We start from the raw sequence: 26874 nt of genomic DNA on the forward strand, positions 1-26874 counted from the left end.
CTCCGCCTCCTGGGTTCAGGCAATTCTCCTGCCTCAGCCTCCTGAGTAGCTGGGATTACAGGCACACGCCACCATGCCCACCTAATTTTTTGCATTTTTAGTAGAGCTGGGGTTTCACCATGTTGACCAGGATGGTCTCGATTTCTTGACCTCGTGATCCACCCGCCTCGGCCTCCCAAAGTGCTGGGATTACAGGCTTGAGCCACCGCGCCCGGCCGAGACTGAGTTTTTATCATCATTGCTTGGATGAGGGATCTTTATTATGGACTATGGACTCTGGGTAATAGCAGGAAGATCTTTCTAGTGTGGGTGGAATTTAGGAATGTAGGACCTATGGCTTCTTAAGAGTAAAGCTAAGCATTCTCAGAAAATCTAGTCTTAAGGGGGAATAACAAGTTTCACTTTGTCTCCTCAGCACCCTTACTTCAGGAATTGTTTGATGGTCTTTTTTTTTTTTTTTTTTTTTTTTTGGTGAGAGCAAGTGTCATTGAAAACGCAAGTGGCAAACCCGGTATGGGCTGAACTTGTAAGACTCTTCTGGCTCTGTCTGCCAAAGTCAGCTGATGGTTTGTAGTGTAATCTTTTTGATGTATATGGCATGGAGAAGGATCTTTTTTCCCTGAGTCTCCAAGTTATGAGACCATTTATTGTAGCTTGCCCCACTCATGCTTTCTTTTTCCTTCCATTTTTTTTTCTATTTTCTCACTTATATGCAGATATTATCAATAACTCTCGAGCCTAAAAAAACAAAAACAAAGTTGAACCCTTTTCTTTCCCTGTTTTCCTGTGACAGTTGAGAAGAAAGCTCTCAAAGGTTGTAGAGGAGAGGATCTGGACCATCCATCTTGTACTGACTGCACTTCTATTTGGACCTGACAGCATGGCATAGAAAAACACAGGCTTTGGAATGGCACAGACCTGGATTTAAATTCAAAATTTGCTATTAACTGTGAGACGTTGGGTAGTTTCTTCACCCATGAATCTCATTTGCAGTAAAACTTCTTTAGGGTTGTTGTAAGCATTGCCAAGGTAATAAATGTAAAACATTCAGTAATCATTAGTTTGTTTCACATTCCGTCTCTCCAAGGTAATAAATAGTTAAGGCCTCAAATACGGAATCAAGAACTTATGACGGATGTGTAATGCTATGATGACCTTCCAAGCACAAGAGAAGTGCCCTTTGTACCAGAAACACTGGTATATATAGGTGGGACCTCCTAGTAAATAGATTTGGAGTAGGAAAACCAGCCCATTCACTCCTTAGAACCTAGTTATGTTTTTGATCCAGTTGATTTCATCTACTAGTTCACAAAATAGTTTGAGGCTGAGACATTACTGTGAAGTAATGTAATTGGAAGAGTTAAACTAACTCTTGAAACACTTAATACCTGGCATTTTTATATAACATACATTGTCTTACCTGATCCTTACAACAACTTTGAGTTAGATGGGGCTAACTTCCTAACTCCTGGGAAGCAGCAATCTTTTTTTCTTTTTCCCCAGTTTGGTTCCTGGAAACAGGATAAATGGATTTGGCATCTTACAAGTGAACATGACAGAGCTTACTGCCATTGTTGGGTAGTGGTAGAACCAGAACTGGGACCAGTCTTCTGCGTTGTATTCTATCCCATATAGCCTCTGCTTCTGACCTCTTTCAGGTAGAATATCTCCCCATGCTTTTAGACCTAGGAATCTGATCTTTTTGCTTAATTGTGCTGTCTTCTTTTCCAAATTAGAAACAGGTGGTCAGCTTTAAAGCCATGAAGATGGTGGAAGCTAATGTGTCTCCAGTTACTGCTTTCTGATCTAGAGCCCTGAGTATTTTTTCTGTCTTCCTTCCTAATTCTTCATTTAATTTAAGTTGCAGGACCATTTATGGTCATTTATACACTTTCTCTTTGTAGCAGGGAATGTCACTGTATCCCCCATGGTAGCAGTAATTTCGGCTTTTATTAGCAAAGAAGATTATAGGGTGGAGGGTGCTATAGTGGTAATTGCACTTCAGACCCCGTTGAAACTCAGTAACTGGAAGAATCTCTTTTGAGCTCGGAGTCCTCTTGGTGTGGAAGGTTCATAGGTCATTGTACATAGTGGATAAGGGCAAGTACTTAAAAATAAGAAATGGACATGAAAGGGGAGCAACTTTTTTTTTTGTTTAAATAAAGGTGCTTATTGAAGAAAGGCCTTTGAGTGGCCTGTTGGAATGTAGGGTGGGAATATGAGAAAGTGGCAGTGGGTTTTGGACTGAAAGGACGAAGAGTTGATAAGTGGTTGTGGGAACTCTGAGCAGGGGTAGGAGGAATTTAGGGAAGAGCTACCACATTCTTTAAATTTAGGGACTGGATTGATTCAGGCGTTTATTGGGCACTTATTTATCATTTTTTGGGGGGGGTACTCTTGTTTGTTGAATTCCATATACACAAACAGGCCCAAGCATTTGTGCTTGGTGGGGCTCTGGGGAGCGTGGGAAAGGGAACTGAAGCAAAAGGCTCAGCCTAGGCCAGTCCCCACATGTCTTCCCCATAGAACTTTTGCATTGGTTTCTCAATGTCTTTGTGGGCATGCTGGGACTGGGCTTTGAGGTTTCTGCCTTAGGGGTGGGAAGGGAGGGGGAAGGACATTCCAACAGCAGTTTTTTTCTTTTTCCCCAATTTGGTTGCTGGAGACAGGGTAAATGGATTTTTGTACATATTATAACCTGTTCCTGGTTATATATGGGAATACAGGTAGAGGAACTCTCACATGACAGTAGAATCCAGGTTTTAATGAAAACAACATCCAAGCAAAGTCCAAATGGCACTTGTCACGTTAAACAATTCCAAGTCATATTTTAAATTACTTTCTTTCATTCCGATTATTGCCCCTTGCTCTTCTTGTTTTTATGTATTGGGTATATTTTATTTTTCTCTCATTCCCATTTTTCCTTCAAATATTTCTGCAGCTCTCTCCTTCCTGCTTCCTCCTTGCTGTGGTGGCTGGGATGCTTCTTCCATGATTATTTGAATCTAGACTGGGCAGTTCTCTGTGTTAAACCAATCAATTTCGACCTTCTCTTAACAGGTGTGTATGGAAATATGTTTATTAAAATCTTTTTAAGAAATATAAATTTTTATTCCTATCATGTCATAGCAGAAAAAAATCTTCTTAAATACCTTTTTTCTTTAGGGGTTGGCAAGAGGGTGGGAATAGGGGAGAAGATTTATTTCAAAACCTGTCTTTCAACACTGTGTATTTTGGACTGGCATAAAGTCTCTCATAGCTATAAGAGAGAAAAAACCCATTGAGTCTAACAAGGTATGACTAATGCCTCTTAAACCTCCTGTTTATATGATGGTATAGAGAACTCTTCATTTCTATATAACTATCTTTTATTGTATAGATAGCACGCAAAACCCTCTAGATACTTGGATATTTATTCTGAGTTGGAACAAGTAAGGGGGTAAAAAGATAGTCTATTTAGAGCAAGGGCATCCAATATTTTGGTTTCCCTGAGCTACACTGGAAGATGAATTTTAGGGCCATACATAAAATACACTAAGATTAGCCAATAAGCTAAAAAAAAAAAATTGCAAAAAAATCTCATAATGTTTTTAGAAGTTTATGGTGGGCTGCATTCAAAGCTGTCCTGGGCTGCATGCATCCCATGGACCATGGTTTGGAAAAGCTCGAGTTAGAGCTTTCTGCAGGATTATAGAGATGTAGGAACTTCCTGCCATTGATGTGTGGAGGTTAGGATATGACTACTGTGAGGTGCACTTTCAGAGACTGAGGCTAATACTCCTCTTCCTACTTCCCAAAGAGGTAGTTTCTTGAAGATAGTGTTTTTTTTACATGTAGAGTTTTTTGTGGTTCTCTTACTCTGTTGTCCATTAGTCAAGGAATGTATTTTAGCATCAGTTTTATATTTAGCAAACTATAGTAGTGTAGTTTTGGAAGTAGAAAGGCCATTTTATGAATGTTTTATTATTTTTTTGGAGGCAGAGTCTTGCTCTGTTGCCCAGCCTGGAGTGCAGTGGCACTATCTCTGCTCACTGCAACCTCCACCTCCTGGGTTCACACAATTCTCATGCCTCAGCTAGGATTACAGGTGGCTGCTACCATGTCTGGCTAATTTTTGTATTTTTAGTAGAGTCAGGATTTCTCCATGTTGGCCAGGCTGCTCTTGAACTCCTGACCTCAAGTGACCGCCCACCTTGGCGTCTTAAAATGCTGAGATTACAGGTGTGAGCTACTGTGCCCAGTCTACTTTCATTTCTTAATTGGCATTTTAATCTAGCATAGTAATTTTTTAAAAATTTTATTGCTACTAAAGTAGTTTTAGTGGTTAGTTTTGGGAGAGGTTAAGTAAGATCTGTATTGCCCTATTATCTCTAAAAGTGGCTTGTCCCTGCAGGATAGCGAATGCTTGTCTGTACCATAGAGTTACACATTTCATTGAGTTGATACCAACAGATTTTTTTCAGGGAAAAATAATTCAGTCTCATAACTACAGCACCTGGCCACATTCTCCCACTCCGAACAGTATATAGACTTAGATTTAATTGCACCTTTCTTTAAATAGTAATTTCTGGTGGGATGTTGAAGAAAGCGTAGTGGGCAAAGGATTCCACTTGAACAAACACTGGTGATGGGCTCCCAGGCTTGGCGGTGGCTTGCTTTTTGCATTGCGGTAAAAGCACGAGAGGGCATCTTTGGCTCTGGGATTAATAATTCATCTGTCTTCTCTGACCTGTGACCTTTTTTCTCCTTTCTCTTACCCTTTCCCGGTAGTGTGAAGTGAGGGGGTCTCTCTCCCTCCTTCTCCTCCCTCTGTGATTCACCTTCCTTTTTACCCTGCCCTGCGGCGGCTCCTCCCCTTACCTTCATGGACGACTCAGAGGTGGAGTCGACCGCCAGCATCTTGGCCTCTGTGAAGGAACAAGAGGCCCAGTTTGAGAAGCTGACCCGGGCGCTGGAGGAGGAACGGCGCCACGTCTCGGCGCAGCTGGAGCGCGTCCGGGTCTCACCACAAGATGCCAACCCACTCGTGGCCAACGGCACACTCACCCGCCGGCATCAGGTAACCCCTCTCTCCATCAGACCTGCAGGTAGGACTTTGGCATGGTCACAGAGAGGCTATGATCCTTTTTGGGAAGCTTTTCTCCTTTTGGTGATGAGCTATCCAGTGCCCGTTCTTCCAGGGATTTTTTTTTTTCCAGGGCTGATAAATGCTGTTGAGAGACAAGGAATATTGCTGCTGGACTGAGTTGGATGGGCTTACTTTCTCTAGAAGCATCCATCTGATTTCCTATTTTGCTGGAGTAGGTTTTCTGGGGTGGGATACAATTCTAGTAATGGTAGATAGTGTATTGCAGCTATACTCAAGTTACTTTTGTTTACTGATTTTTTTTTCTTCGTATCAAAAATTCAGGAAAGTAAATGCCCACTTAGTGGTTGGGCATCCTGTGCGCTCAGCTCTAGTTCAGTCTCCCTGAGGGAACAGTCTGTACTCAGGTGTGGCAGTGTCCATAAATTGTGTACTCCTGCTCCATATTGCCCTTGTGGGCTCTTTTTGTTGGCTGTGTAAATCATGTGTTGGAGGAAGGGGTCATTGTTAATTCTGTTGGTTAGAGTTGGAGAGGGAGCATCATGCTGCTGTTTAACCCAAATAACCACAGGAGCCAGTGGTCTCTGAGTTGGTTGACTCTGTGATGTGACTCTGGAGATTGGTGTTAGAAATGAGAAGTATCTTGTGTTTCCTCTGGTTTTTCTAGTCTGACTTTGCTGTGATGTAATCTGTCTGAGGTTTTTTTTTTTGTTTTGTGTGTGTGTATGTGTGTGTGTGTGTGTGTGCACGCGCGTGCGCGCGCATCTGTGTACACCATTGCCTGATAGACTGTATTTTATGAGAGATCTTTGGGTGGGAACCAGAACAGTGCTCTTGCCCTGATAGTCCTTTTCATTCTTTTTATTGAGTAATTTATTTTTTAACATAGAGAAAGTCCCTCATACTGAGGAACCTTGTAGTTGAGTGAGATAACAGAATTCCAACTGGGGGATAAAGGAATTTGAGGGAGGCAGCATGCTTCCAATGTTCCTAGGATTTTTACAGGAACTATAGTAGAAAGTTAGGGATAAGATTATATTGAAAGGAGAAAGCACGATTGCTCAGGCTTAGAGGTGCTGGGGAATTCCAGGATTCAGTATGTGGTTTCTCTCTTTATTTTTAACTTCTGCTTAGCAGTAAAACCACACCCTTCCTTCTTCCTGAAAGTAATGTTTAACTTCCTCTCTCTGCAGCATTACACTCTCTATGTAATGGGAGTGGGGTGGAGGAAGAGAGTCTCCCAAGGTGGTTGGATCTCACTGTTCTACTGGGAGAGGAGCAGGCAAATGTATTTTTATGTGGTATAATGTCATTAGATTATTTCCTGCTGCTTAAGTCAGAGCAACTTCTGGATGACATTTTGGAATGTATTCTGTGGCTCTAATAATTGTTGGTAAAGATGTTGAGCCTTCTGTTTTCTTGAGGGGAGTTGGGGTACTTGTTTTTGTACTTGGAAAGGGAGACTCATCTCTTTCTTTTTAATTTCTGTATTTTTTTACATTAGGACATGATAGCCATCTTGCTTCTTTCTTTAAAAAGCTGCTGGGAATGGGAGTATCCAGTGGTAGTACTGCATGAAGATTCATGAGACTATAAAGAAGCTCTTTGGAAACTCCCCCAGTTACCCTTTCCAACTTTCCTTACATTCTTATGGATTTCCAAAAAGGCTGCATATAGGGGAACTTATCTTGGTCTCTGCTATTTATTCAGCAAATAGTTTTTGAGCACCTGTTATGTGCCAGGCACTGCTAAAGGCACTAGGGAATACATCACTAAACTAAACTTATCCCAGAAAACCCTCTGCCATCATGGAGGTTACATTCTTATGTTCCAGAGACCCTGTCTGCCAGAGTTCCAGGCCTGCGTTTCCAATTTTGAGGAAAGTGCTAAACTAATGAGTGATATGGTTCTTTTATGAGTACCGACACAAGGATTCCAGGCCACACCTATCTTGAAAGCCCTTTTCCTATTTGGAAAAAAGATCATTTGTGTTTGATAGAACAAAAGGACACAAAATGAATTGTCTTCTTGTGGGCTGTGTTTCAGAACGGCCGGTTTGTGGGCGATGCTGACCTTGAGAGACAGAAATTTTCAGATTTGAAACTCAACGGACCCCAGGTAATTCTTTGGCTCAAGACCCGAGTTGCTTCATTCATATTTTCTTATTTCCCCAGCCCGTGAGAGCATATTGGTGTCTTGTAAAGTGCCTGGCACATTGTACACACCCATTAATTAGTTTTTTTCATTTCCAAAAACAAAGAAATGGAGCTTCAAAGTATATATGTAGTTTTGTTTTGAAATGAATTTTAATGACCACTGATCTTTATGACTATTTTTCTTCCCCACTGCCACCCCATTTGATCCCTAAGCACTATGTTTCTTTTCTAGAGACAGAAGGCTTCTACTTTGCAGCAGAAAACCCTACCTAAAATCTGGCTGGTCTTGAGCCTTTTAGATAGATAGTATCTGAAGAGTGACATAGAGCCAGTCAAAAGATGGCTCTTACTGGGATTTTTCAGGTTTATCTTAAAAGTTTTTTATTTCAGGCCGGGTGTGGTGGCTCACACCTGTAATCCCAGCACTTTGGGAGGCTGAGGTGGGCAGATCACCTGAGGTCAGGAGTTCGAGAGCAGCCTGACCAACATGGAGAAATCCCATCTCTATTAAAAATACAAAATTAGCAGGGCGTGATGGTGCATGCCTGTAATCCCAGCTACTCAGGAGGCTGAGGCAGGAGAATGGCTTGAACCCAGGAGGTGGAGGTTGTGGTGAGCGAGATCACGCCATTGCATTCCAGCCTGGGCCACAAGAGCAAAACTATCTCAAAAAAAAAAAAAAAGTTTTTTATTTTGGCCAGGTGTGGTTTGCTCATTCCTGTAATCTCAGCACTTTGGAAGGCTGAGGCTGGAGGATTTCTTGAGCCCAGCAGTTCAAGACCAGCCTGGGCAGCACAGTAAGACCCTGTCTCTACAAAAAAATAAAATTAGCCAGGCGTGGTGGTGTGAGCCTGTAGTTTCAGCTACTCAGGAGGCTGAAGTGGGAAGATTGCTTGAGCCTGGGAGGTTGGGGCTGCAGTGAGCTATGATCATGACACCATACTCTAGCTTGTATGACAGAGTGAGACCCTATCTCAAGTAAATAAATTAAAAGTTCTTTTTTTATTGGGTGAGCTGCTCTTCTGAGGGGTGACTCAGATATAGATGAAACTGCAGTTAACACAGTTCATATTAACTTAGATGACTACAGCTGGGAAGTTAAATCTACTGTCTCTGTCACTTGGATGTTGATGTGGCTATAGTTAACTCAGTTCATGTTTGTTAAATGACTACAACTGGGAGATTATGTCTACTGTCCTTTTGTACAAGTTTAAAAGATGGCAGCCACCCATCTAAAAATCCTGAGGCCTATAGAAGATGTATGAGGAGTCCCTATCTCCAGGGTCACAGAGCTTAACAGTAGTTTCTTCTCTCTTTTCTTTTCCATATAGGATCACAGTCACCTTCTATATAGCACTATCCCCAGGATGCAGGAACCGGGGCAGATTGTGGAGACCTACACCCAGGAGGATCCTGAGGGAGCTATGTCTGTAGTCTCTGTGGAGACCTCAGATGATGGGACCACTCGGCGCACAGAGACCACGGTAAACTAAGATGTGTATAAGATCTGGAAATGATAGAAGAGGTCTTTTTGTTTCTGTTAGGGGGAGGGGATTAAGCACTTAAGATGGAGGATTGATATGCCATCATTGATCTGACCACATAAAGAAAGTGATCTCTGGCCAGATAGGAAAGATGAAGAGATACGGAAAAGCTTATGGAACAGGGAAGAGAGAAGGTATATCAAGGTCTGTAGCAGCTCCCCTTATAGGCATAATTACTGTCAGGGCAGTTTTCCTGCTTGGGGACTTCCTGTAGGATTGCAAGAAAGATAGATGCTAGACCTTAAAGCATTTCTAGGTAAAAGGACCTAGGGATCTAAGGGTTTGTTTCTTTTAGAGTGGTTTAGAATTTAATTGCTCACTTCCTTCATTAGTTTTTCTTTTTCTTGTTGCTTACTTGCAGGTCAAGAAAGTAGTGAAGACTGTGACCACACGGACAGTACAGCCAGTTCCTATGGGACCAGATGGGTTGCCTGTGGATGCCTCATCAGTTTCTAACAACTATATCCAGACTTTGGGTCGTGACTTCCGCAAGAATGGCAATGGGGGACCTGGTCCCTATGTGGGGCAAGCAGGCACTGCTACCCTTCCCAGGAACTTCCACTACCCTCCTGATGGATATAGCCGCCACTATGAAGATGGTTATCCAGGTGGCAATGATAACTATGGCAGTCTGTCCCGGGTTACCCGAATTGAGGAGCGGTATAGGCCTAGCATGGAAGGCTACCGGGCACCAAGTAGACAGGATGTGTATGGGCCCCAACCCCAGGTTCGGGTAGGTGGGAGCAGCGTGGATCTGCATCGCTTTCATCCAGAGCCTTATGGGCTAGAGGATGACCAGCGTAGTATGGGCTATGAGGACCTGGATTATGGTATGATGTCTGATTATGGCACTGCCCGTCGGACTGGGACACCCTCTGACCCTCGTCGGCGCCTCAGGTAGGCAAGAATGGGGGAAGGTGAAAGGGCCTTTTCCAAGACCAGGAACAAGGGGTAGCTTTTCCTTCAGCTTCTAAGAGCTTTTCGGTATCAGAGATTCTTGTGGCCTCCTCCCCTCTGCTTTGTTTGGGGAGAAAGGCTACCCTGTTTTCCCCCTTTTCTTACTTGGCTTAGTATTGATTTGATATATATATATCTGACACATATATACATATATATATCTGACATATATACATATATATATGTAAACATATATATATTTAAATGAAAATCATATATTCTAATTTTTTTTTTTTTTTGAGATAGTTGTCTTGCTTTCTCACCCAGGCTGGAGTGCGGTGGTGCCATCTTGGCTCACTGTAACCTCTGCCTCCTGGGTTCAAGCGATTCTCGTGCCTCAGCTTCCCTAGTAGCTGGGACTACAGGCAAGCACCATCATGCTTGGCTAATTTTTGTGTTTTTAGTAGAGATGGAGTTTTACCATGTTGGCCAGCCTGGTCTCAAACTCCTGACCTTAGAGCTGATCCGCCTGCCTTGGCCTCCAAAAGTGTTGGGATTACAGGTGTGAGCCACCATGCCTGGCCCATATGTTTTAATTATAGAAAACAACTTGTGATTGTTATTAGTGTATGTCCTGAAGAATGAATTTTGCTTCTGTGCTGAAGTTTCTGCTGTTTCTGGCTAAGCTGTGACCCCTTTCAGTGTTAGGCAGAGGATTCTGATGTCCGGGGCTGTGAAATTCTTGCTCACTTGTTCCTGGGAATTTCTTCAGCTTCTGGTTTGGTATTAAAAACAGAGTTGAGGATTTTAGGGATCCAGAGCCAAAAGAGACGGTTAAAGACACACACACACACCCACCCACACCCGCCCCCCCAACTTTCTTGTGGTGTTTTTAATCCCAAAGCAAACTTTGACCTCACAAGAGCCTTGATACTCTATGCTTAGGGTCTTACATTTGATTGTAAAGTGAAATAATTGTGGTGACATCCTTAGGTGGAGGTCTGGCGGTATAGTAGCAACCCTCTGAAAGGTCACTAAGCAGCTGCCTGCTCTGACTTTACTACTTGTCCCTGGGGATTCTTTGGTGATGTGAAAAAGGGACTGATTGATGTTTGGACTGGTATATGGTTTGCCTTGTTGCCTTGAGAGAATGCTATAGAATGGGGTCTGCAGACCCCTAAAAAGGACCACGTAGAACTATTTTAGGCTTTGCGGGCCATGTATTATCTTTGTCCTTTGTTCTTTTTTTCAAACAATCCTTTAAAAATGTAAAAAGCATTCTGGGGGGGGGGTGTGTACAAAAACAGATTTGTCCCATGGGCTGCCAATGCTTGCTTTAGAATAAATTAGAGACAGTGTTTCCAGGCAAAGAGCAATGATAAGAAACAAGGGAGATTTATGGTTGTCTTGATGGTAAGGATACCCCAGCAGCTGTTGCCGAATTGCTCTGTCTAGGGTCATAACCTTTTAATGCAAATGCCTTGGTGCTCATTTTCCTCATATTAGGTAGCTTTGGTTAACAGTGAACAGGGCTGGGCCCAGGGGTAGAGGCCCCATTATCTAAGACTGAGTTACTCACCTTTCAGGTGTCTTGGATAGCTAAACCAACTCACATGTGACTCATTTTTATTCCTATAGGAGCACCAGACCTCAGCTGATGCAACCTAGAGCTGTTGTAGATAACAGCCATCACTGAAGCAGTCTATCCAGGGTGTTGGCTCTACTGCAAGTCTGCTTTTTCTGACTTCCTTATTAGTAAAGAGTGATTGGACCCAGATGGGTGTGGGTGGCCAGGTCATTCTCTGCGGTCCCTAGTTGTGGTAGTTCATATAGAGTTTTGTGCCTGGTTCTTGGGTCTGTTCCAGGGTAGCACTGGACTTGGAAACCTGCTTAACTAGCAAGAACCTTTGCTGCTTCCTGTTCCGGGCTTGGAGAGTAATACAAGGTCAAACTTAAACAGTGAGACAGTGATTAGTGGAAAAAGAACTGAACCCTGAGACCTTGGTTCTAGTTGTGCCTTTGCCACTAGCTAAGTAGCCTCAAGCAAGTCATTTGATCTTTCTGGGCACAGCTTTGTTACTTGTAAAACAGAGGAAAGAATGTCCAATCCACTGCCTCTATGTAGAAGAGGATATAAGATAGAGTTCTCTGGAAATTTTGGTTATGGTAATTGTTTTTATAATTCTTTATATTAATAATAGAGGTTAAACATGCTCAATACAGAGCTTGAAAAACCCGGAAAAGCATACCATTTATTGATAAAGAACCACTGTTAACATTTTGATGCATATCCTTTGAGTTTTTTTCTTATGCATGTAACTATATCCTATTTTCTTTCTACTAAAATGGAATCTTATGTTAATAACCTTTTAAAACTTAGCTATCTAAGCTATTCATTTTGTTTCTGTGGTTTTTTTTTTTTCCAGGTGGAGTCTCCCTCTGTCGCCCAGGCTGGAGTGCAGTGGTGCGATCTTGGCTCACTGTAACCTCCGCCTCCTGGGTTCAAGCAATTCTCCTGCCTCAGCCTTCCAAGTAGCTGGGATTACAGTTCCACGCCCTGCTAATTTTTGTAGTTTTAGTAGAGATGGGGTTTTGCCATGTTGGCCAGGCTGGTTTCGAACTCCTGACCTCAGGTGACCCGCCCGCCTCGGCCTCCCAAAGTGTTGGGATTACAGGCATGAGCCACCATGCCTGTCTCTGTTTCCGCATTATTTTAAGATCATCTTGGTCATGTTTTACTAAATGCTTTGTCCATCTAAATCACTGTTGGGTGGTTGATGTTGATACCTGTGAGGAAGGCCTTCTGCTCAGGGCAACCTTGAGTATTTGGTGACAGTGGGAGTGGTTTTGTAGAACAAACAACAGCTTATTTGGAGAGTTCCACACAGTAGATTCCCCTCTCCTGTGGGAGCCAGAAAGATGAGCTCACAGATAATGGGTTTCTTCCTTCCTGGTAGTTATGAATAAATAATAGTGTGTCAGACTCACCCTCTAGTGGTTGTTGGTAGTACTGAAACAGGAAGAATTACCTCCTGGTTTGATTTTTCTTACCTTCTATTGCTTTGTCTGTTTCTAGTGGCTGGGCTTCCCAAATGTGATGTTGGTGAATAGGCTCCATTTTGAAAGAACTGGAGGTATTATCTTTAGAAATTGGAGGATGGAATCATATCTCTAACACATTTGTTGAGTAGCAGACATGACCTTGGGATGACTGAAAATTACTGTTGAAGTTTATAGCTCATCAGTACCAAAGCCAGGTCCTCCTGTGATGTAGCAAGAAGTCCTTTATTATTGTTTCTCTATCAATTGATCTTTTATAATTTCCAAACTAGGATAAGGAGAAGCTTAAACATGAAATGTATTTAAAGGTCTTATCTCACCAGTTGTTTCCTATGTGTAAATGCCTCATTTCCTGTTTGGTTAAGAAACTGTTCTCAGACTTCTGTGCCATTGAGTCAGTTGCTTTGTTTAACTCTGTTGTCTCAGGGTTTATCCTAATCTCAGCCTAGAAAAGTTAATAGCTGTCAGATATCACCCAAATAAATGATAAGTAATAAGGATTTGGATCTTTCTTTTTGATTAACCTCTCCTGAATGCTTGTTACTTTCTAAGCCTACAGACTTCAAAGAAAAAAATGTTGTTTTAATTAAATTGCAGGTGCCTTTAAAATTATTACCTTTTATTTTTCCTAACCCGTTGAGGAAAATTGATCAGTATATTATTCATGCAAAGGAGAGCTAAGATCAGCACTCTGAAATTCGGGTTAATCCTGCTTTGCAGATGAGGGAATGTCTAGGAAGCTAGACATTATGGCTTGATGTATTCTCTTGGTTCTTCCAAAACTTCTCAGGAGCTATGAAGACATGATTGGTGAGGAGGTGCCATCAGATCAGTACTATTGGGCTCCTTTGGCCCAGCATGAGCGAGGAAGTTTAGCAAGCTTGGATAGCCTGCGCAAAGGAGGGCCCCCACCTCCTAATTGGAGACAGCCTGAGCTGCCAGAGGTGATCGCCATGCTTGGATTTCGCTTAGATGCTGTCAAGTCCAATGCAGCTGCATACCTGCAACACTTATGCTACCGCAATGACAAGGTGAAGACCGACGTGCGGAAGCTCAAGGGCATCCCAATACTGGTGGGATTGTTAGACCACCCCAAAAAGGAAGTGCACCTTGGAGCCTGTGGAGCTCTCAAGAATATCTCTTTTGGACGTGACCAGGATAACAAGATTGCCATAAAAAACTGTGATGGTGTGCCTGCCCTTGTGCGATTGCTCCGAAAGGCTCGTGATATGGACCTTACCGAAGTCATTACTGGTGAGTTCTAGGCCTGAGGAAAATTGCTAAGTCACTGTTACTCTCTAGAGATACTGAGAACTAGAGGGATTTCCAGACCTTTTACTTTTGACGAAAGAAAGATTGTGAACTGGTGGCCTTTGGGTCAAATCCATCTCACAGATTTGTTTGGATTATACAGCATTTTGAAATTTTAAAGAAATGGTTGCTGATGTTTAAAATTCAGATGATTTTGGCTGGGCACGGTGGCTCACGCCTGTAATCCCAGCACTTTGGGAGGCCAAGGCAGGTGGATCACAAGTTCAGGAGATCAAGACCATCCTGGCCAATGTGGTGAAACCTCGTCTCTACTAAAATACAAAAAGCTAGCTGGGCATGGTGGCTCACGCCTATACTCACAAGTACTGGGGAGGCTGAGGCAGGGGAATCACTTGAACCGGGAGGCGGAGGTTGCAGTGAGCCGAGATTGCACCACTGTACTCCAGCCTGGTGACAGAGGAAGACTCTTGTCTCAAAAAAAAAAAAAAAAAAAAGAAAAAAAGAAAGAAATTCAGAAGATTTTACTTAAAATTCCAGATTCTTATCTTCTATTAAAAATGTGTAAGCGTTGTTAACCATGCATCTCTTTTCTTCCCTGGTAGTATTTGGTCTGAACTGATTGAACCATGTGCTTTCTAATTTACACTAATCTCCAACACATTCTATTATCTGACCAACTATAGCCATTTAGGAAGTTGTTTCCCAAACATGGAGTTGAGTGTCAGCTGCCATTTTTTCACATTCTTGTAATTTCTTTTAAATATCTGCCTCTCTTGACTCACCTTGTTGGCCCATATAGACATATGAGCTTGTGGTGGTTCCTCATATGTGCTTTATTTAGAGTTTTTCAGATTGTGGGTTGTGATCTATTAGTGTAATCCATGAGTGAAAAATTTTGTGGAGCATAATCAGCATTCCAAGGGAAAGCAATAAAGAAAAAAAAGTAGTTTAGACCATTGCTTCTTAGTTATGGGCCATTTTGTCTGCCCTGCCCTGAGGACTTTTGGACATTTTCAGGGTTGGATTTATTTTTGGTTATTACAACTTGGAGTGGGGAGAGGGAGTGCTACTGGCATCTAGTGAGTAAAGGCCATGGATGCTGGTAAACATTCAACAATAGATGAGACAGCTCCCCATAACAAAGAATTACCTGGCCCAAAATGTCAGTGATGGTGAAGTTAAAAAACTCTGGTATAGGCAGATCGGAGAGCATTGCTTATAGTTAAGTATAGTTTTATAAAACTTTATTTCATGATCTGTATGTTTATACTGAACTATAATGTAGAATGTATTTCTTGCTGAGGATTGCAAACAAAGCTTGAATATCACTACGAGGTATTTGGTCACTGGGGAAGACTGAGAAATGATATAATAGGGAATTATCTTTGGCGTTCTTCAAACGTATTGCTTGAGTGCCCAAGAGCCATCTGATGAGTTGTCTCTCCCAGGAACCCTGTGGAATCTCTCATCCCATGACTCAATCAAAATGGAGATTGTGGACCACGCACTGCACGCCTTGACAGATGAAGTGATCATTCCTCATTCTGGCTGGGAGCGGGAACCTAATGAAGACTGTAAGCCACGTCATATTGAGTGGGAATCAGTGCTCACCAACACAGCTGGCTGCCTTAGGTAACAATTGGGGTTTTGAGAATATGAAGATGAATTTTTGAGGACTGACTTAAATTTCCTTAAAACTAAAATTATTTAGCCTGTTCTTTAGCCTCCATTCCTATCTGTATTGCATACTATAACTCCAGCCTGTCTTTCTGCCTTTGTTGCTATTCCCTCATGTATACCACATGTACCTGTATCAGTTTGCTTGTTGTTCCCCGCACATACTCTTCACTTTTATGCCTCTTTGACTTTGTTCATCTACTTTGGTAAGCTTTTGTTCAGCATCTACCATGTGTAAGGTGGTCTAGTCCTGTGTCTATGCCCTTGTCTTAGTTACCTATATTTCAAGTCAGGCTGTGATAAATGCAGCAAAAGGGGTACAGAGTACCAGGAGGCTAGGTTATGGGCGAGGAAGGTCTTTTCTTTCTGTGAATGCCTTTCTCTTCTTCTTTATCTTTTTTGTGGCTAAACTCAAGTGCCTTTATTAAAGTTTTCCTGAATTCTTCTTTTTATATCCTATAAATGCTGCCATATAATCTGTCTCTCTTTGGAATACACCTCTGTGTGCTCTGTTTCATTCTACATGTGTATTATACTTTTATACAAGAAGAATCTATTCCATCTTATTATTGTATCTGGTTATTGTATCTGGTACATATCATTAACCCCCAGCCCACAGCTTTATAAACATTCAGAAGGCAGGGACTATTAATCAACTTTCTCTCAATTGCAGTACCTTGCTTATAATAGGTATTCATCATTATAGTAAGTAGAAAAAATTATTGAGGAAGCTTGTAGGTGTTGAGGGATATTTATTTAAGGGAGGATTTCTGGATTTGAGTCAACTTGAAGCTCTGGTTTCCCCTCAGGAATGTAAGCTCAGAGAGGAGTGAAGCTCGCCGGAAGCTTCGGGAATGTGATGGTTTAGTCGATGCCCTCATTTTCATTGTTCAGGCTGAGATTGGGCAGAAGGATTCAGACAGTAAGGTAAGGGCTGGCTTACCTTTAATGGCTGAGTGAATTCCATTCACCACAACTATGGCGTATCTAGTGCAGAGACCTATCATCTCAGGCTTTCATGTAATGTTAAATATTTGTACTGGCCTCTACCCCTTATTTTTGAGACAGAATCTCTATTGCACAGCCTGGGGTGCAGTGACATGATCTCAGCTCACTGCAACCTCCTCTTCCCAGTTTCAAGTGATTCTTGTGCCCCAGCTTCTTGAATAGGACTTATAGGCATGTGCCACCACATCCAGCTAATTTTTGTATTTTTAGTAGAGATGGGGTTTCACCATGTTGGCCAGGCTGGTCTCAAACTCTCGACCTCACATGATTCACCTGCCTTGGTCTCCCAAAATATTGGGATTATAGGTGTTAGCCACCATGCGTAGCTGAGCCCATACTCCTTAAAAGTGGGTAGTCAACTTAAAAGAAAACATGTTTTTTGGTTTTTTTTTTTTTTTTGAGACGGAGTCTGACCGTGTCTCCCAGGGTGGAGTGCAGTGGTGTGATCTCAGTTCACTGTAACCTCTGTCTCCTGGGTTCAAGGGTTTCTCCTGCCTCAGCCCCTGAGTAGCTGGTATTACAGTTGCCTGCCACCATGCCCGGCTAATTTTTATATTTTAGTAGAGACAGGATTTCACTATGCTGGCCAGGCTGGTCTTGAACTCCCAACCTCAGGTGGTCTGCCTGCCTCGGCCTCTCAAAGTGCTGGGATTTACAGGCATGAGCCACCATGCCTGGCCTTTTAAAAAAAAATCTTGGCCAGGCGCCGTGGCTCAAACCTGTAATCCCAGCACTTTGGGAAGCCGAGGTGGGTGGATCACGAGGTCAAGAGATTGAGACCATCCCGGTCAACATGGTGAAACCCTGTCTCTACTAAAAATACAAAAAATTAGCTGGGTGTGGTGGCGCGTGCCTGTAATCCTGGCTACTCGGGAGGCTGAGGCAGGAGAATTGTCTGAACCCAGGAGGCAGAGGTTGCAGTGAGCCGAGATTGTGCCATTGCACTCTAGCCTGGGTAACAAGAGCAAAACTCAGTCTCAAAAAAAAAAAAAAATTTTTTTTCATTTATATATTTTAAAGCTGATTAGCTGTCTTCCAAAACTGTACATTGTCTAAGTAGAAAGAATGATGATCCAAGTTTTGGTTACACACCAAATAGTAGCAGAAGCCAATAAGTCCATAGGTCGGCCTTCCATTAGCTTGAGGCCACAGAGATTTCAAGAAGCCTGGAGCACTTAAAGAGGCATCCTGAGCCAGGCGGTGGCTCACACTTAAAGTCCCAGCACTTTGGGAGGCCGAGGCGGGTGGATCACGAGGTCAAGAGATTGAGACCATCCTGGTCAACATGGTGAAACCCCATCTCTACTAAAAATACAAAAAATTAGCTGGACATAGTGGCATGTGCCTGTAATCCCAGCTACTCAGGCTGAGGCAGGAGAATTGCCTGAATCCAGGAGGCGGAGGTTGCGGTGAGCCGAGATCGCGCCATTGCACTCCAGCCTGGGTAACAAGAGCGAAACTCCATCTCGGGGGGGAAAAAAAAGAGGCATCCTGAGTAACTCAGGTTTTTGTGCTGACAGTAAAAAAAAAAAAAAAGGCATCCTGAGAAATTATGGATTGGGTTATGCATTTGAAGATCAGCATTTTAATACCTGAGTCATGGAAAGCTGTACTTGTGGAGAAATCACAATAGACATTCTTTTTTCTCATTGACCCCTTTTATCGTATGTCCCTAAGCTTGTAGAGAACTGTGTGTGCCTCCTTCGGAACTTATCATATCAAGTTCACCGGGAGATCCCACAGGCAGAGCGTTACCAAGAGGCACCCCCCAATGTTGCCAACAATACTGGGCCACATGCTGCGAGTTGCTTTGGGGCCAAGAAGGGCAAAGGTGAGTCTTGGTTCCTGTTTCTTACTCTATAATGTAGGGCAGGGAAAGGAAGGAACACTTTTAGCTTAAGGCACAAAATACTTGCCAAGCAGTATGGGAGTCTGCCTGGTTACAGATGTCTTTTTGCTTTGCTGCTTATCCTGTGTTGTGTGCTTCATTCAAGGTGGTGGTAGGGTGGTGGTGGTGGTGGCATCAATGACTGGGGCAGTGGAGGATGAGAACTCAATTAATCTGGGACCTTTTTCCCCATACGTCCTTTGTGTTTTCTGTGTTTTTCTTTTCTTCTCTGTGCTTTCCTGCTTATTTGCCCATGATCCTGCTGACATCTTTCTTCTGCATTGTTCTTATTTCATTTCTCTTCTTTGCTTTCTACCTTGGGTGATACACTGGAAGATGAGTGGTTCTCCAGAGGTGAGTGGAGTCTTTTAAGGTGCTTATCTACTTCTAATTTGCATGTTTTGGTTTTAGCGTCCCTAGTATATCCTTGCCTAACCTTTCCCTGTCTATGCATGTAGGAAAATTCAGTTGAGGAAGACATTGAAACAGGAGCTAATGGCTCATGGCATGCTGTTTCTTGGCAGCAGTCCCCATTATCAGAACTCAGGACAATAGCATCGATAGTGGTCATCCTCATCTTACCTATCTGCTGCCTGCTTTCTATCCTTGTTTCTGTATAGTCCCCTTCTGGAACAAGTTGTCCCCACCCACCCTTTGCCCCTCATGGTACATCTGTGATCAAAAGATTCTGACTGAAGAATGAAAAATGTGCCAGGTGAAATCTTTTATTTTTTAAACTGGCTTACCTTTCCCACCCTCCAACCCTTTTTCATTTTTATAGGGAAAAAACCTATAGAGGATCCAGCAAATGATACAGTGGATTTCCCTAAAAGAACAAGTCCTGCTCGAGGTAAGTTATCTTCTCAGTCTCCAAAGGTCTCATAAACATAGTACAAAGATATTTGGTAACCTAACAGCAGACTTTATGTAATATGTTTATTTTCCTGTCTTTTCCAACTTATGGATTTGAAATGATTGTGAAAGTATTGGGAAGCCGTATAGTATTACAGCAGTTACTTACAAAGTACTGCTTGTTAAGGTGTTTATTCAGGTTACTTGAGGATAGAATAAGGTCCTGATGATAGTCTAGAGCAGAAATTTAGGAACCATAAATGGCCATACAGGGCCTGAGACTTAAACTTCACTATTAAACAAAGCTCCTTTACCAAGAAAGATACATTTTAGGCTGGGCGCAGTGGCTCATGCCTGTAATCCCAGCACTTTGGGAGGCCAAGACAGGCAGATCACCTGAGATCAGTAGTTTGAGACCAGCCTGGCCAATATGGTGAAACCCCATCTCTACTAAAAATACAAAAATTAGCTGGGTGTGGTGGCACGTACCTGTAATCCCTGCTGCTCTGGAGGCTGAGGCAGAAGAATCTCTTGAATCTGGGAGGCAGAGGTTGCAGTGAGCCAAGATTGCACCACTGCATTCCAGCCTGAGCAACAGAGCTAGACTCTGTCTCAAAAAAAAAAAAGAAAAAGATACTTTTTATTTTTTATAGTTTAAGAAGTTTGGATCTTTGTATTCATCAATACAGGGAGTCCAAAGTTCACAGCTCTCCATGGATATAAAAATTGTAAATGTTAAATCTGTGATGAACCCTTTTACTTAGTAATTGCAAAGGTGGGAAGAATGGCTGGGTTGAGTTAGAAACAGTTGATTTGAGATGAGGAATTTTTTTTTTTTTTTGAGACGGAGTTTTGCTGTTGTTACCCAGACTAGAGTGCAATGGCACGATCTTGGCTCACCGCAACCTCCGCCTTCGGGGTTCAAGCAATTCTTCTGCCTCAGCCTCCCGAGTAGCTGAGCACACCACCATGCCCAGCTAATTTTTATATTTTTAGTAGAGATGGGGTTTCACCTCGTTGACCAGGATGGTCTTGATCTCTTGACTTCATGATCCACCCGCCTTGGCCTCCCAAAGTGCTGGGATTATAGGCCTGAACCACCGCACCCAGCCCAAGATGAGGAATTTTTAACCTTGAGTGCTGTCAGTGAGCCAAACGAAGCCTCTGAGTTCTCATGGTAGAACCAAAGGCAAAGCTATGGGAGAAGGGACAAGAAGGAAGGAAAGAGAGGAGTTGAATGTAATGAGTTGATATTTGCTCTGCTCTTACCATGGATTCGTTATTCTAAAGACATGGAACTTGGCCTCTAAGTTTGCTGTTGAGGGTGTGTGAGAGTTTAAGGAACCTGTTAGTATAGGAGCATAAATCCATCAACCCGGAGTACTAAGTCTGGACTCCAGCCAGCTAGAGCCTGGTTTGTTGGTACTGATCAGCACCCTCTGCTGCCTTTTTCTCTTTTGTGCAGGCTATGAGCTCTTATTTCAGCCAGAGGTGGTTCGGATATACATTTCACTTCTCAAGGAGAGCAAGACTCCTGCCATCCTAGAAGCCTCAGCTGGAGCTATCCAGAACTTGTGTGCTGGGCGCTGGACGGTAAAGTGCCTTTTAGAAAATGGATTTGAAGGCCAGGCGTGGTGGCTCACGCCTGTAATCCCAGCACTTTGGAAGGCCAAGATGGGTGGATCTGAGGTCAGGAGTTTGAGACCAGCCTGGCTAACCATGGCCAACACGGTGAAACCCCATCTTCATATATTCATAAAAATATATGAAAATCACCTGGATGTGGTGCTACACACCGGTAATCCCAGCTACTTGGGAGGCTGAGTCACGAGAATTGCTTGAACCCAGGAGGCGAAGGTTTCAGTAAGCTGAGATCGTGCTACTGCACTCCAGCCTGGGCAATAAAGTGAAATTCTATCTCAAAAAAAAAAAAAAAAACACTGAAAGAAAAAAAGAAAATGGATTTGGAGATGGGAAAACTTAGATAAGTAGTTTGCTGCCATTTATAATTTGTTCCACCCCTTTCAATGTGATACTCTAGTATGGTCGATACATCCGCTCTGCTCTGCGTCAAGAGAAGGCTCTTTCTGCCATAGCTGACCTCCTGACTAATGAACATGAACGGGTGGTGAAAGCTGCATCTGGAGCACTGAGAAATCTGGCTGTAGATGCTCGCAACAAGGAATTAATTGGTAAGGAGTTGAATGCTAGCTCTTACCTCAAAATTTAGTACAGTATCTGTAGTCTTGCAGGTGCCTAATAATTTATTGAATTTATTGAAATGACTGAAGGGAAAGACCCTCCCCTACTTTGTAGTTTATGAGTGCAAGAGTTGGTGAGGGTTTTAGTTTAATGGGTTCTTAGAATAATAATTGCTAGTATTTATTGAGCACTTGCTTTGTTACTAGGCATTCTTAAACACTTTTATGTTTATTTAATCCTCACCACTATATGAAAGTCCAGTTTTTTAATAGGATAAGGAAATTACTTAACTCATGGAAGTTAAGTAGTTTGCCCAGAGTTAGTATAGCTAGTTAGTAGCACAGCCCAGGTTATTTACATTTTAAATTCATTTGAACTCTTCTATTAAATTATTATAATATTCAAGATATTTTCATTAGAGTATATCTGAAAGGACTGTGTAGCTTATTTAATATACAGTATTTACAATTTCAATGTGGTTGAAATAGAAAAGAAATAAAGGAATAGGTAGGAGAGTAAATCCATGACATTTCAGGTCCTTAGCCCTTTTGATATGATAATTCTATAGGATAATGAAGTTGATTCATATGGATAGTAGCTACACTTGATATGATTAATGCGATTAAGTATATTGTAAGGCTCTTCATGACCTGACTTGGTCTTTTCTCCCTGCATGTGTTCTTTCTGTCTTACTAGGTAAACATGCTATTCCTAACTTGGTAAAGAATCTGCCAGGAGGACAGCAGAACTCCTCTTGGAATTTCTCTGAGGACACTGTGGTCTCTATTTTGAACACCATCAATGAGGTTATCGCTGAGAACTTGGAGGCTGCCAAAAAGCTTCGAGAGACACAGGGTATTGAGAAGCTGGTGTTGATCAACAAATCAGGGTGAGCTTACCACCTAAAATTAAAGTCAGAAGAATTTGAGTGAGTGGAGAGTTATTTTCTTCTTTTGTTTACTAAGAAAAAGAGGAAATTTTTCTTTATTTACATGTAAAGTGTGAAGAGCTATCGCTCTATTATCTATCTTAATGTTGATCCATAAATTGATAATAGAACATTTTTTTGTGTCACCGTTTGGAATAGAATACAGGATTTAGTAAAAACTTGATTTAACCTATTTTGGTATTTATAGTCTTATGCTATTAGAGGATATAGGTTCCAAGCTTCTTTCTTGGTCTTCTATCCAAATTCCTTATGGTGTTACTTTCCTCCAAAGGAACCGCTCAGAAAAAGAAGTTCGAGCAGCAGCACTTGTATTACAGACAATCTGGGGATATAAGGAACTGCGGAAGCCACTGGAAAAAGAAGGATGGAAGAAATCAGACTTTCAGGTATAGGAAATCTTGAGACCAAGACTTTTACCTTTTTTTTCCCTTGGCCCCAGGATAATGAATGCTTCTGTTGTCTTTGGTTTCTTCCATTTCACCATCATGTTAAATCTTTTTTTTTTTTTTTTTTTTCTCTTTTGGAGACAGAGTCTTGCTTTGTTGTCCAGGCTGGAGTGAAGTGGTGCAATCTTGGCTCACTGCAGCCTCCACCTCCCAGATTCAAGTGGTTCTCATGCCTCAGCCTCCCTAGTAGCTGCGACATGCCACCACGCCCAGCTAATGTTTTGTATTTTTAGTAGAGACAAGGTTTCACCATGTTGGCCAGGCTGGTCTTAAACTCCTGAGCTTAGGCAATCCACCTGCCTTGGCCTCCCAAAGTGCTAGGATTACAGGTGTGAGCTACTGTGCCTGGCCTCAAGTTAAATCTATTTTTAACCCATATTTCCTAATTAGAATTATTTGGCCAGGTTTGGCTCACATGTAATCTCAACACTTCGGAAGGCTGAGAAAGGTGGATTGCTTGAGTCTAGGAGTGTGAGATCAGCTTGGGCAAAATGTTGAAACCCATCTCTATCAAAAATAAAAATAAATGAAGTAGCCAGGTGTAGTGTTGTTTGCCAGTAGTCCCAGCAACTGAGGAGGCTGAGGTGGGAGGCTCTCTTGACCCCAGGAGATGGAGGTTGCAGTAAGCTGAGATCACACTGCTGCACTCCAGCCTGGGCACAGAGCTAGACCCTGTCTCAAAAAAAAAAAAAAAAAAAAATTGGCTTACTCCTCAAAAGGATGATGTGTCTGTAATTCATTTGTTGCCAACACAGCAGCTCAGGTCTCCCACTATGTCTTAACATACTTTAGGTGCAGGTGATAATCAAGGATAATGGCCTTTTTGACTTTTGCCTTTTGAGGGAGTTTTAACCGTTTTCTGAAATTGTATTTTCTTCTGATAGTATCAATGTTTGGATCCTTTGTAATCTCCTGTTCTGGAACACAGATAGAAGCCATAATATCCTAGTTTGTTTCACTGTGTAGGGTATTTATTCAACACTTATGAATTGCTTTTTCATAATTCTATTTGGGAATAGGAACCTAGAGGTTTATGCCCATTAGAGCATAAGATATGAGTGAATTCAGTATTCTGTGACATAATTGCATTTTGTGTGTGCCTCTAGGTGAATCTAAATAATGCTTCCCGAAGCCAGAGCAGTCATTCATATGATGATAGTACTCTTCCTCTCATTGACCGGAACCAAAAATCAGGTGCAGTATCCAGAAGGCACACCCTCTTTTTTTAGCCACTCCTGCTGCTCTTTAGGCAGCTTACTAACTAAGAAGTAGGATATATATTTATTTCTGAATTAGCTGGTCTTTTGGAGAAGGGGACTAATTCTTCACTCCGGGATTGTAACGCAGAAATAGGTAGGTCTAAGCATTAGAAATCAAAACAAAACAGGTAATTAGACTGGGCGTGAACTCTACTCTATTTTCTTTATTTTTACTCCTTTTAAATTTCCATTTAATACCTAATATTGTAATAGATGGTTACTATTTTAAAATTACAAAATATAAACAACCAGAAAAATAACAAAAAAATCAGATCACTTGTTTCTATTATCTGGAGAAAACCATTAGTATCTTTTTAAACATTTTTACCATGTGAGCAAACACATTTTTCCCAGATGAATTATATATTTTGTTTTATAAATTTTTTCTTTTTCACATAAAGTGTATATTGTGATCATTATTATCTTAATTACACTTGGCTTTTTCCTTGATTATTGGTTTTTAAAGTGTGGTCTGAGAGTCCCAAAACTGTTACCATTTGTACTGATGGCACAGAAAGCAGTAATGCTTCCTGCTGGTGGCTTAGCACAAACCAGGGCAGTGACACAAAGCTGAATGAGTCATTGTACTTTTCATTGCCATGCAGGTAGGTAAAAGCAGAGAGCCATTTTCACTTAAGTGGAGAAGAAAAGAAATAATTTTATTATTTTTCTACCCTTGAGTATATATCTTTTCAGTATTCTGTGCTTAAGACAACCAAAGCATGATGGTTGTCTTAAGGAAACATACTTGTGTTACTGTTTCAGTTATTAGTTTGACTAGCCACTTTTTAATTGTTTATTTATTTATTTATTTTGAGATGGGGTTTCCCTGTATTAGCCAGGCTGGTCTTTGAACTCCTGGGCTTAAGCGATCCTCCTGCCTTGGCCAAGTGTTAGGATTACATGGCGCATCCAGCCACACTAACCACTTTTTTAATGGAAAACCATTTTAACTTGAAAAAAGAGTCTGGTAAACAAAGGGATTATTCAGACGTGTGTATTTGGCAGACATTTTCTCAAAAATGAATGCGATAAGCTTGTCATTTTGAGGAAGATAACACAATATTTGCTGCCTGAGATTTCAATTAGAAATTATGGTTTTGAAAAACTTTTATTTGCCACTGTAAGTCTGGTAACTTCCCAATACTGAAAAGACTTTTCTAGGCTGAGTGCAGTGGCTAATGCTTATAATCTCATTACTTTGGGAGGCTGAGGCAGGAGGATCATTTGAGCCCAGGAGTTTGAGACCAGTCTGAGCAACATAATGAGGCTGTGTCTCTACAAAAAAATTAGCCAGGCATGGTGGCACATGCCTGTAGTCCCAAATACTTGAAAGCTGAGTCAGGAGGAGCACTTGAGCCCAGGTGGTCAAAGCTGCAGTGAGCCGTGATTGTGCCACCGTATTCCAGCCTGGGCAACAGAGCGAAACCCTGTCTTAAAAAAATACATGAATATGCTCACACCTGTAATTCCAGCATTTTGGGAGGCCATGGTGGGCAGATCAGGAGATCGAGACCATGCTGGCTAACATGGTGAAACTCTGTCTCTACTAAATTACAATAACACACACACACAAAAAAATGTGCTGGGCATGGTGACATGTAGTTATAGTCCTAGCTACTTGAGCAGTTGAGGCAGGATAATTGCTTGAACCTGAGAGGTGGAGGTTGCAGTGGGCTGAGATTGTGCCACTGCACTCTAGCCTGGGCAACAGAGTGAGATACTGTCTAAAAATAAATAAATAAGTAAGACTTTTCTAATGAAATAATCCTTGATACTAATGAATGTGATTTCAAAATCGTGTATAATGCTGTGTGTTAACATTTTGAACATCTGGATAATGTGATGTAGCAATATTTTGTAAGTGACCAATGCATGATGTGTCAAAATCGCACATACATAATCGATCCATTAAAAGTGCAAGATGGGGCCGGTCGCGGTGGCTCACACCTGTAATCCCAGCAGTTTGGGAGGCTGAGGCGGGTGGATCACAAGGTCAAGAGATTGAGACCATGCTGGTCAACATGGTGAAACCCCGTCTCTACTAAAAATATTTTTAAAAATTAGCTGTGCATAGTGGCACGTGCCTGTAATCCCAGCTACTCAGGAGGCTGAGGCAGGAGAATTGCCTGAACCCAGGAGGTGGAGGTTGCGGTGAGCCGAGATCGCGCCATTGCACTCCAGCCTGGGTAACAAGAGCGAAACTCCGTCTCAAAAAATAAATAAATAAAAGTGCAAGATGGACCAATGGATTTTAATTAAACAGAATATGAAGAGATTGTTAGTTTTAGATTCCACATCACTGCTAACCTTTAAGAAACTACTACTAATTATTATACTATTAAAGAAGAATAAACACAGTTATCTGAAGAGACTATTAAAGTCATCCTCTCTTTTCCAACTTTTTATCTGTGTGAGGCTCAATTTTTTTGATATATGTTATCTACAGTAACATCACAATAGATTGAATGCAGAAACAGATTTGAGAATCTAAGCCAAACTTCAAAAAGATGTACAAAAATGAACAGCATTTTATTAAAGATCATTTGTGATAACGTGTAATAGGTTTGCTGTTAAG

At 41.8% G+C, this 26874-nt stretch overlaps 1 protein-coding gene across 50 annotated transcripts in view; it reads left to right on the top strand.

The window, feature by feature from the left end:
* CTNND1 (catenin delta 1) overlaps nucleotides 1-26874 on the top strand; it is a 69433-nt gene that overhangs the window by 37647 nt on the left and 4912 nt on the right. For 15 of the 50 annotated variants that reach the window (XM_035262751.3, XM_078341074.1, XM_035262750.3 and 12 more), the window contains exons 2-16: nucleotides 2942-3060; nucleotides 4771-5059; nucleotides 7133-7204; nucleotides 8574-8726; nucleotides 9148-9683; nucleotides 13534-13997; nucleotides 15464-15647; nucleotides 16502-16619; nucleotides 18378-18531; nucleotides 19370-19438; nucleotides 20906-21033; nucleotides 21482-21632; nucleotides 22339-22531; nucleotides 22863-22977; nucleotides 24144-24231. In XM_035262751.3, coding sequence (XP_035118642.1) covers nucleotides 4865-5059; nucleotides 7133-7204; nucleotides 8574-8726; nucleotides 9148-9683; nucleotides 13534-13997; nucleotides 15464-15647; nucleotides 16502-16619; nucleotides 18378-18531; nucleotides 19370-19438; nucleotides 20906-21033; nucleotides 21482-21632; nucleotides 22339-22531; nucleotides 22863-22977; nucleotides 24144-24231 — 2620 coding nt within the window. In that variant the 5' untranslated portion in view covers nucleotides 2942-3060; nucleotides 4771-4864. Of the gene's footprint in view, nucleotides 1-793; nucleotides 1030-1503; nucleotides 1659-2941; nucleotides 3061-4770; nucleotides 5060-7132; nucleotides 7205-8573; nucleotides 8727-9147; nucleotides 9684-13533; nucleotides 13998-15463; nucleotides 15648-16501; nucleotides 16620-18377; nucleotides 18532-18924; nucleotides 18943-19369; nucleotides 19439-20905; nucleotides 21034-21481; nucleotides 21633-22338; nucleotides 22532-22862; nucleotides 22978-24143; nucleotides 24232-26874 lie in introns of all 50 variants that reach the window. The other 35 variants (XM_035262736.3, XM_035262737.3, XM_078341078.1 and 32 more) reach the window with 8 other exon arrangements.

Source organism: Callithrix jacchus, chromosome 10, assembly GCF_049354715.1.
Source record: "Callithrix jacchus isolate 240 chromosome 10, calJac240_pri, whole genome shotgun sequence".
NCBI lineage: Eukaryota > Metazoa > Chordata > Mammalia > Primates > Cebidae > Callithrix > Callithrix jacchus.